General features: G+C 43.4%; 1 protein-coding gene across 4 annotated transcripts in view; it reads right to left on the bottom strand.

The window, feature by feature from the left end:
* Positions 1 to 10,727, bottom strand: part of Musk (muscle associated receptor tyrosine kinase) — a 76,143-nt gene extending 65,416 nt beyond the window's left edge. For 2 of the 4 annotated variants that reach the window (XM_075967144.1, XM_075967142.1), the window contains exons 1-4: positions 10,337 to 10,727; positions 2,633 to 2,759; positions 1,402 to 1,553; positions 105 to 232 (exon numbers count right to left, since the gene is read on the bottom strand). In XM_075967144.1, coding sequence (XP_075823259.1) covers positions 105 to 232; positions 1,402 to 1,553; positions 2,633 to 2,759; positions 10,337 to 10,415 — 486 coding nt within the window. In that variant the 5' untranslated portion in view covers positions 10,416 to 10,727. The remainder of the gene's footprint in view (positions 1 to 104; positions 233 to 1,401; positions 1,554 to 2,632; positions 2,760 to 10,336) is intronic. The other 2 variants (XM_075967141.1, XM_075967143.1) reach the window with 2 other exon arrangements.
* Positions 10,728 to 11,262: the final 535 nt, after the last annotated feature.

Consider the following 11,262-nt stretch of genomic DNA (forward strand, 5'->3'; position numbering starts at 1 on the left):
CATGGATGCCCATATCCATGTACATACACACACACACAGACACACAAGAATAAAAGTTAAATATAAATCTTTTCAAAGGGAGCCTTAGTATAATAATCACTTACCCTGAGAGCGCTGTCCCCCTTGATCCAGGAGACAGATGGCTTAGGGTTGCCCATTGTCGTACATGGTAAAACTGCTTTCAACCCCTCGATTATTTTGACGTTAATGGGAGGGCGAGTTATCTTAGGTTCTGTGGGGAAATGAAAGTCAAACAGAAAAAGACAATGTATCTGAATTGAACTGGGGTTTTAGCTTTCTAGTTCATTATCGGCGTTCATTTCAAGGATCATCTAAGGGAACTTAAATTACAAAGTTTGACAAAGGCTGAGACAGGTCATTAGTAGACATCAAATGGAAATCCATCTTAAAGAATGGTTAGATCTGCTTTGTTAAAACCTCTATTCCCTTTTTTTTCAAAACTCATTTTTATGAAGCATACTAGAGATCTGAAATTTCTTAGTACTCTTTATTTTAAATGACACTTAATAGAATGTCTACCAACACAAACTGTCCCCATAATGATTCAACATTAAGCAATTTATGCCATTAGATGTCAAACACTTTATAATCATATCGTTTTGAATTATGAACTCCTTTCTGTTTAGTTTCCATCTTTTTATTATTATTCTTTTCTAAGTTAAGGTCTCATTACGTAGCTCGGGATGACCTAGAACTCACTATATCGAAGAGGCTGGCCTCAAATTTGAGACTTCTGCCTCCCAAGATATGAGTCTACATTTGCTTCTAGGTCTAGTTCCCACCTTTGACTCTGACACAGTTTGGAGAATCAAGATTCTACAAAGAGAAGTTGTCTCTTCAGCCAGCACTTGGGGCAACTTTTCTGAAGAAATGGGTGATATTGGTTCATCTTAGTCTCTTCTGTGAAGCTTTGAGAAGAAGTCATTACCTCTAACGTGTAGCATGGAGGCATTCAAATGCCTCAGAGCACTCATAAAGCGGTTACTCTACCTCGTGTCCCTACTGATCTGATACTGTAGATACAGAGTGGAGGAATGCCTCTGTGGGACAGATTTCTGATGTGTGTGTGTGTGTGTGTGTGTGTGTGTGTGTGTGTGTGTGTGTGAATTTTTAAAAAATGCATAATGATTTCAAAAGGAAGTTCCCAAAAATAATCAGGAGCAGTGTGAATGCCAAAACCAAGGCGGGAGAGGAGAGCGAACTAAAGGATTGTTTGAAGGTGGTGGTTGTGGCAGGAATAAGGGTTGGCCCCGGAACCTATATGTGTACTTGAGCTTGTGCTGTGGCTGAACTTCAGCACGCAGAGGGCTCTGTTTGATGACTGCTACGAACTGTGCGGAGACAACTTTCGGGTCCTAGATGACGCCTTTCCGTACTCACTCATCTTCACTTGCAGGGCGCCACAGCTCTCCACGGCTCCTCCCACTCCATTGTTGGCGCTGCAGCAATAGATGCCGTCATCACTGTCTTCCACACTCAGGATGGTGAGAAGCTGACCGTTCTCCCGGATGCTGTAGCGGGTGTCAAACAGTCTGCCGGTCATGGGGCAAAGAGGAGGATCGGTCATGGGGCAAAGAGGAGGATCAGTGAGCCACGTGTGATTTTACACACACACACACACACACACATGCACACACACACATGTGCACGTGCACACACACATGATGTGGGAGTGTCATATATCAATCTGTTGATTTCATTGGTTAAGTAATAAACTGCTTGGGCTCATAGCTTAGAACATAGGTGGGTGGAGTAAACAGAACAGAATGCTGGGAGGAAGAGGAAGTGAGGTAAGACGCCTCAGAGAGAGACGCCATGCCCCACTCCTGGGCAGACACACGCGATGAAGCCCCGCCGCTCCAATTACTACACACACATACACACACACTTGTCTTTGATTAATGGATCAAATGAATGGCCATCTGTGAATAAAGTAAAATCCTCATTCCCTGACCATATGCTGAATCAGGTGGCTCCTTGAACTTGGAACTCCTCAGCCCCCAAGGCTGTGAGAAATAATTTTCTCTTGGTTATAAGCTACAAGACTTAACAATTCAATCACAGTAGCTCATATGGACTAAGAACATTCGGCTTCAACGCTGCCTGTTAGAGCACTCTCCAGCACACTTTGTTCTGGATTATTGTAGAGGAGTTTTGGTCAGAGAGCCAATGTGCTGAGGGACAAAGCAGACCCTTTATCTGCCAAATGGGACTGCTGACTGTTTGAGAATCTGTCTCATTTTGAAAGAAAAAGATGATAGTGACACAGAAGTCAGACTCTTAGAAAACAGACATCATAGTTTGGGGACACAGAGGGGGTGACAGGCTGGCCTCTCAGCTCCTCTGTGTATCCTGGGACACATGCCCGCAGACTTAGAATACCGCGGTGCTGCCTAGTTCCTGCTAAACTTCAGGATTCTCACCTGGCACTCCCCATGTGAGATTAATCAGTGCCCTGCCCTGAACCTCAGATCTTCCAATTACAAATATTTTCACTTTGTATATTCTAGAAGGTGACCTTTAGTGTCACCAACAATATGGGTGTATTTCCATGGGTGAGGAACTCTAAGGTAGAGCTGGCATCCTTAGCAGGATGGGACAGAGTACTTACTTAATGAGGATTTTATTTCTGGTCCAAGAAATCTCGGGCTGAGGGTAGGATTCCACAGCACACATGAAAGTCGCTACTTCTTCAACTAAGGCATCCACGGTTTCAAGAGGCGTGGTGATGACAGGAGCTACACAGGGCAGAAACAAGGGAGAACTTTCTAGAATGTTACTTCTTACTTTGTCCTTTAGCAACCAGAAGCCATGGCATACCTGAATGAACATTACTGTTCAAACGCCCACTAGACATGGGGTAACATGTCTGTGAAGTCAAAGCACCAGAGAAGACAGGAGATTCTTGGCTGGTAGACTAGCTGAGCCACCAAGAGATCCTGCTGTCAGAAAACACTCAGAGAACAACCAAGGGGGACCCCTCATGTCAGAAAACACTCAGAGAACAACCAAGGGGGGCCCTCATGTCAGCCTCTGACCTCCACACACATCTCTGTGCAGATGTGAAAGCATCCACCAAGTCACACACAAATATACAAGCAAACATTTTAAAAAGAAATGAAAATGTAAATTAAAACTCTACTCGTTGGGGGACTATAAAGATAAAGAAAAACAGCAAATGTTAGAGGGGATGATGATGGATTAGAACCCTATGCATTGTGGGTAGTAATTAAAATGATTGTCACTGGGGAAAAGAATACAGAGGTTCCACAGAAAGAAATCAAAGGAGAGTCATGATCAACAATGCCACTTCCAGGGACACAGTCAAGAGAACAGAAAGTGAAGACTCAGATACTCAAGTATTTCCACATCTCTGTTGATAGCAGCACTAACTCATAACAGCAAAAGATGGAAGAAGCCTAAGTGCCCACCAACGGATGGTTAAACAAAATTAACATAAATATACAACAGAATATTATTTGGCCATGGAAATAAGGGAAGTGTTATGTTCTATGACATGGAGAAACACGGAAACAAAAAATCAAAGCATATGAAAATAGTCACAGAGGATTATGGTATAAGATCCTATTCCTAAAGCATGTGCAATTCACAAACCTACAGAGTAAAAATGGGAGTGGGTGGGAAGGAAGGTGTGGTGTCCTATGGAGCTGGATTACGGGTGATGCTGAGCCTCCCAACATGGTCCTGGAGACAGAGCTCAGGTGCTCTAGAAGAGCAGCAAGTGCTCTTTAACTGCTAAGCCATCTCTCCAGCCCCACAAAAAAAATAAGTCATTATTGACACTCTAGAATCTATCGCAAATGAGCGATCATACGCAGAAAGTTAGATGACTCGGGTCATGAAACAGATGAATTGCGCTTAGCTAAACAAATGGAATAAAGCGAGGTGAGGGCACAGGCGGTTTTGCCTTCTTGCTGTGGTCTCCTGGAGCTGCTTTGCCCTGGCAGAAATGAATTGTTTTTCTTTATTTTACCAGGAATATTGCTAATAGTTGCTAAGTAGCCATTATTGATCCACTAAATTGCATAAATTTATGGTTAAGTTCTAGTAATACTTAATGCTTAAAATCAATCACTTCTAGGCTGCAGAGAAGGCTTGAGTTTAGTCCCCTAGGACCTATTTGAAACAGCTGGATACAGGAGGACAAGCCTGTGATCCCAGCCTTAGGGAGGCAGGGACAAGGGTCCCTGAGGCCTATTGGAGAGCTGGTCTAGCTAATCAGTGAGCTGAAAATTTAGCACATCTCAAAAAATAAGGTGAAAAGAAGCTGAGAAAGATACAGCTCGAAATCCATCCATTGCTTTTTAGCTACACTATATCTATGTTCTGGGGTTACTTTGAGGGTGAAAATGGCCTACAATGGTACTATGCATGCAGATTCTTGACTGCCTCCAGGATTTGTTGGTTGTTTGAAACTGGATGTGGTTTAGGATCTTTTCACTGCAGAAGCAGGACAAATCAGTGGAGTCGTTTTGTTTTGTTTTATTTTGTTCTCAGAAAACTGGATGCTAAATATGTTTCAGAATACTGATTAATAAACAGACAGGACGAGATTATTGCAAACTGGCGCCTTGAAAGGCAGCTCTAATCAAAGGTGCTCAGGGTTTCATGAGAGGGAAACAGGTCAGGCAGCTGAACAACACGGAAGAAAACACGTGGCGTCAACAGTCTTGGAAGCAGATGTAGCCTTTTCTGACTTGCTTGTCCACTTTGTCTTTTCAAAGTAAATCTTAATGATCGTGTGTTATTTTTTATTTTAAAAATAAACTTTATCTGTCAGTTTCTTTCACGCCACACAAACACAGAAATGCGGAGGTGACAGTGATTCACACTCAGCTGAGGCCAGTTGAGATCAAAGAAGTGAGATACAACCAGCAAAATCCAGAAACTCTGAGACACAGAGAAATGCACAAAGTGTCACTCAGAGCAGAATAGTGTTAGCATCTTCCCATAGTGTTCAGTGATCGGACAGTCTTGGGTCACGGTCTGAGTCTGCTTTTAGTAATATCAGTACCTAAGATTGTTCTACGTGCTCCATCTCAGACTTCATCTTTATTATTTTATCAAAAAAAATGAGTTAAATGCAATTAAGTATTTGCAAACTAGACAAGGACTAAGGATAGTTACATCATTTTTGTAACCATCCCCCAAAAAGAAGTGATAGAGATGAGCTTCAGGGTCAAGGTTGGCTTAGAGGCCTCGTGTCTTGGGACTGGAGAAATGGCTCGGTGGGTAAAGTCCCTGGTGTGGAATCATGAGAACTTGAGTTCCGATCTTCAGAGCACACACACAGTTGAGCACTGGACCAGGCGTGTCTGCAATCCCAGTGCTCTTTTGAGAGGATGGGAGGTGGAGACAGGGATCTCTGGAAGTCGGCAGGCCAGCTAACCTGCCTTATAGAGTGGCAAGTGAGAAATCTCCACATACATGCCTTGGCTTGTGCATACCTGCACTGACACATGAAGGCACACACACACTACACACACAAATACACAGGGAGAGAGAGAGAGCGCCTATCTCTGAACTCTAGGGTGAACTGTGTCTTATAGGCACAGAAAATGGGAACTTTACATCAATATTAATCTCTATGAGCAGAGTGAATTTTTTCAGATCTATTTTGCACACCTTCCAAAGCTATCCAAATTCCCTTTGAAGTGTTCACTGACACCATCACATAGCTGTACCAAAGGGCATGGTTGACTCAGCGGGCCGCTTCCTGTTTGCTCTCCTCCTCACCCACCTTTCATCCCAGCCGGAGCCTGTGTAAACGGAACCTCTGTCTTTTCTCACGATCCAAGAACCACACGGACAGCAAACACATGAGGATGAACGCAGCGCTTTTCGGATCCACAGTAAACCTGACTTGAGTGAACTCTAGCGTTGATGAGGGGGGCTGATACCACCCTCCTCTGTCTTTTAGGGGCTTTGGAAGATGGCGCTGACACACTAACCTCTGGCTGAACCGTTATTAACGAACATACCCAAATGCAAAAGAAGCCAGGTGCATTTTTTTTTTCAAAAAGAAAATTGGCAACTGGGAGGTCAGGCCTTTAATCCCAGCACAAAAGGAAGGTAGAGGCAAGCAGATCTCTAAATTCAAGGCCAGTATGGTCTACAAAGTGAGTTCTAGAAACAGCCAGGACTACACAGAGTCCTGTCTCAAAAAAAAACAAACAGAAGGAGGAGGAGAGGAGAAAGAAGCAGAGGAAGAGGAAGAAGAGGAGGAGGAGGAAGAAGAAGAAGGAGGAGAAGAGGAGAAGAAGGAGGAGGAGACGAAGAAGAAGAAGAAGAAGAAGAAGAAGAAGAAGAAGAAGAAGAAGAAGAAGAAGAAGAAGAAGAAGAAGAGGAAGAGGAAGAGGAAGAGGAAGAGGAAGAGGAAGAGGAAGAGGAAGAGGAAGAAGAAGAGGAAGAAGAAGAAGAAGAAGAAGAAGAAGAAGAAGAAGAAGAAGAAGAAGAAGAAGAAGAAGAAGAAGAAGAAGAAGAAGAAGAAGGAAAGAAAGAAAGAAAGAAAGAAAGAAAGAAAGAAAGAAAGAAGAAGATTGGTGCTGAGACCTTAAAATCATGTTTTTCTAATTATTATCAATACAGCATTAATTCTTTCTTTCAGTTTAAGGAAACACTTTGGTTTTGGGAACTTTTCAGATTCTCCAAAGAGAATAACAGGTATTGATGGTTATGTGACATATCCTAATAGCTGTGAAATTTTTAATTGCAGTGAAAAGCATATTTTTGTCATGAAGTTTTTGTAACATGTAAAATTAGCCTAGAACGACTCTGAGCCATTTTGAAGGCTATGTCATTAATTCCTCGAGACTGAATGCATTCTCGACTCTACCCATCTGGGATGGACTTTCATAGGAGTTCTGTGTAGACTTCCAGAATGTCTGAATTTGCATCCCTTGGAGGTGTTCCGTTGGGTTAAGCTGCCTCCTGCAAGGACCCAAGTAAAGCATGCTGCATATTGCCCTCACAGCCACCATGAGTAATCCTTAGTGTGACCCTGGACGATGGACCAGTCCAGGATGTCCGCAAGAAAACCAAGTCAGAGACTACGTGCTTTCTTTAGAGATTTGCAGCAAGATGCTGGGGACAGGAAAGGGGGAATTAATTGTGACACCTGTCCTTCAGTATCCTTGCTTCACATCCTTTGTTTTCTGACCTCTAGCAGCTGGTATTTTCCACATAACCCCAGGTTCTGCACCCTCCAGATCTTCAGCTGCACAGCCCCTGAAAAGCGCTGATCCTAAGTTATTATGAGCACCTGCCCTATTACTCCTATGTTCATACAGCATTTGCAGACACAGGGAGACAATTGTCCAGGTCAGAATCACTCTTAAACTGCTGTCTGCAGCCTTACCAGTCTGTCTGCCTGCTCTGCTGGGCCTGTGTTCTTCAGTCATCTTCCCGAATGGACAAGTCCAGGGATGGCCACGTCACCCCTCCTCCGTGGCCTCAAGTCCTACTTCACCTTTAGAGATATTATGAAATTTCCTCTCTTCTCCCCCCCCCATAAGAGCCATGATGTAAAGCAAGTGTTTTTCCCACACATAGGATGAGTAAGTGACAATGAGTGTCAGTATGAAACACTCACCCAGGACTTGCTGTCCTGGAAGGAGTGCATGACAGCTGCATCAGCTCTGACTGACTCATAAGTGCAATCTGCGAACCCTGTCCCCGAACACACGTGATTTAAAAGACAGGGCTTCTCCGCTTTACCTAAAGAGAAACTACTTAGACATTCAACCCTGTAGGTTTGGTTGTAAATGGGTCATTTAGAAGGGGGGTTTTGTGAGGAAATCCTTGCAAATGTTTAATTATTCCAATTCTACCAACGTGAATCTTGTGCTCTTGTGGAATTTTTATAATGCCCCACCTTATGATTAATACACCCTGAGGAATCAGAGAGTGCTCTTAGAACCGATGGCTGAGCAAATGCAGCTAAACTTTGGCCGCTTTCATAGATGATGATTTCTAGAAGTTTCCTACTTGAGGTGAGGAAATGAAACTCATTTTTTAAAAAAGTCACTAGTTGAAATGACCTAGAAAATCATGACTTCCTTTTGGCATCAGAATGTTAGGTATTTCAGTTAATTTAAAGCTAAAATAATAAACTATAAATCTACAAAGCCAAATAATCTTATGAAGAAAACAGGGTGCGGAGGAACTCATGATTCCTCTGACTATTCACGCCTTGAACAGCCTGTTTTAAATCCGTTCGCTCTAAACCTGTCCACTACACTGAACAGAACTGTTTCTTTTGTGATACCTCACTGTGGAGGTCCCTTGATTTCAGTCTGGACAAGCAAACCCTCTAACAGACTGTTCCCTACTCTCTTCTGCCGGAAGTGCCGTGAGCAAGTTTAGCCAGGACAGCTTCACCATTTTTCACTGGTAAATAAGAGAACACTTCATTTAAATGACTCTTCTCTATCAAACTACACCACATATTTTAACAATAAAATCCTAAAGCTTTCATGTCGTGTGACGTTATTGGCTTTCAGAAATAATCTGGTACATCGAACGATGTCTAATCAGTTAGGGGTGGTGTGAACCACCCAACGTGAACCCAGTGCTAGTTTCTATTTTTCCTAATAAACAAAGTAGGTGAAGAAAACTATTGTTTAAACTTTAAAAATTTCAACAAATACACTGAAAAAAAAAACATCGGATGGATGTTCTGACGGTTTTCTTTCAAGGCTATAATACTTGGTATTGCTACCCTGTGCCATGATTCTGAAGTTTGCATAACAGAGATGATCATATGTGTTTGAATGAAGGTTTAGGATGACTGGTGCCTAAAAATAAAGGCATTTTTCTCCAGAATCTAAGTTCATATAAAAATACAGAGGTGTTTGTGGGGTGTCGTTGTTATTGTTTTGGGCACCCAGGTTTCATTTAGAACTTCAAAGCAGCTGCCCTCTTTACAAGCTAGGGTTTAACTGCATCCTCCTCGCTTATGGGTAACTACTTGGTATAGATTAAAACGAATAAGATCTATTAGGAGCCATAGGTCCGAACAGTTAGGTGCTGTTCTACCGGACATCCGTGATCTGATCAGGAAGTATTAGGATGACCCGAAGCCAATGTGTTAAGTCCTTCTGGCTATTATTAGCTATTTTAAAAGGTCTGGATTCTTTTTTATCTAAAAGTGCCTAAAAGTGCCATCGTGATATAAACAATTTGGTAGAAGATATCAACCACTTCGCCTGAGTAAAATGGAGAAAGAGAAACAAGTAAATAAACAAGAAAATAAATCCATGTAATCAGATTGTTTGGAACAAATGTTGTCTGTTACTTATAAGAGATCCTTGATCTGTTGCCTCCTGAAATGTAGATGAACTACAAACCTGAGGATGTGTTTCCCATGTACATACAAACATCACCTTCACTAATTATTCAAGATAAACTTTTTCAGTGTTTAGGCAACCCGGTTGAAATGGGAAATTATTCTCCTGACGACAACCCAGCACTCTTCATAACTCTGCGGTGAGACTCTTAACACAGCCCTATCTAAAGACACTGAGTCTGCTTCTTCGTGCCTCTCTTTGAAAAGATTTCAGTGCAGACCCAGCGGCTTTGCAAATCAGGTATTTTCCACTCTTCCTGACTCTAACTTTCACAATACTCTGGCCAGAAACCATAGTGCCATGGACAGCCTGAGCTACAACAGGTGTTTGTCACTTTCTTAAGTTGCTTTCCCCCTTAGGTGGTGTTATTTCCGGTGCATTCCAAAGCCCTGAAAAAAAAAAAAAGCTAGTGCAATCTCTCGTCAAGCCCAAATCACAACAGCAGTAGCAAAAGCACGGAGAATCAGATGTTTCCAGGCTTTTATTCCACAGGTACCTTGTGTGTCTTTCCCTGGGTCTGATTTCTAGCTGCTAAAATGCACATTAAGAGTTTGATAAAAGCTAAAACCGAAAATAGAAATGGCTTTTGCTTAGGAGCAAAACATTCTGGGTATCTGGAAGTGGGGTGGATTATAGCCTTGGCAAGCCCAGCAGGGAATGGTTTTCATCACCCGAGTAGACCACCCCACCATTTGACATACACAGAAACAGAACAGACCGCCATAATTCACAGTCTACCTGGCAACCTCTCCCTAGAAAGGAGGGCTCTGGACACATGAAGCTGTTTGTAATCGCAGAGCTTAGAAGACAGCCAGCATCGAAGAAGAACCAACCACGCTCTTCTCTTTCTCCACACATTCCAGCCCTCCATCACCCAAACACACCACAGCGTGAATCAGTCACCACGAAGCTCACACGCCCTTTAGGGCTAGATTATGCAGACCAACCTTTTGGAAGTTTCTCGGTCCCGCTGAAGGCGACCAGGGAGAGAATCTGTAACAGTGGAATGTTGACGAGCTCTCTCATGGCTAATCCAGGCTCAGAGCAAAGGTTGCTTCTGGACGACTGAGGCCAGTTCTCCGGGGTTTACATCTTAACGCGTGGTTTGTTACAATAGGGCCGTCCACTAACGACCGTTTGTGTCTGCAGTGCCACAGGCTCTCAGCATATCAGGAATCTTCAGACCTGACTGTGGTGATGGACATGACCAGCTGGGGCGGATCCACTTAGGCCAGCAACGCAAGTGGAGGGCTGGAGGAACAAGGGAAAGAAAATCCCTGCAGAATCCCTTTTAAGACGGTGGCAGAAGGACAATACCAGATGCCATCTGCAGCCACGACAGTTCTCCCTGAGCTACGGGGTTCCTAATGTGACTTCGGTTCACCACCTCTCCTGCACTCAAACGAGGAATCCGGATCAAACTAATTTTGACTCCTCTCCATCTCTCGCCCGACACCCCCCCATCTCCCAGCCAACCCAGCCCAGCTGCTCCTGATTTCACCCACTCCACACCCCTTGAATTCTTCCCCTGTGCCCCTTGTAGTAATACGATGTGACCCTAACCTGTTTCTTACAGTCCTTATAGTCCCTTGGGTATCTTATTATGAGCTATTCCCTCCTAAGCCCAAAGCCTGCAGAGACTTCTTGCATGCAAGCCTGCCTGCTGTGATGAAGGGGGACTTGCTGGTATCTGGTTGTCTCTCTAGCCTCATCTGTTATGGTCCATGCTTCTTATTGTTTTATATCATTTGAAGACCTGCTAACATTGCCCTGTTCCCAAGTAGCCCTAACTGATGAGAAGGCAGACCTCTTCTGAAACCCATGGGAGAGGGCATGAAAACACACCTACCAAAAGTGTGAAAGCAGGCTGTGC

Source organism: Microtus pennsylvanicus, chromosome 3 (genome assembly GCF_037038515.1).
Source record: "Microtus pennsylvanicus isolate mMicPen1 chromosome 3, mMicPen1.hap1, whole genome shotgun sequence".
Classification (NCBI taxonomy): domain Eukaryota; kingdom Metazoa; phylum Chordata; class Mammalia; order Rodentia; family Cricetidae; genus Microtus; species Microtus pennsylvanicus.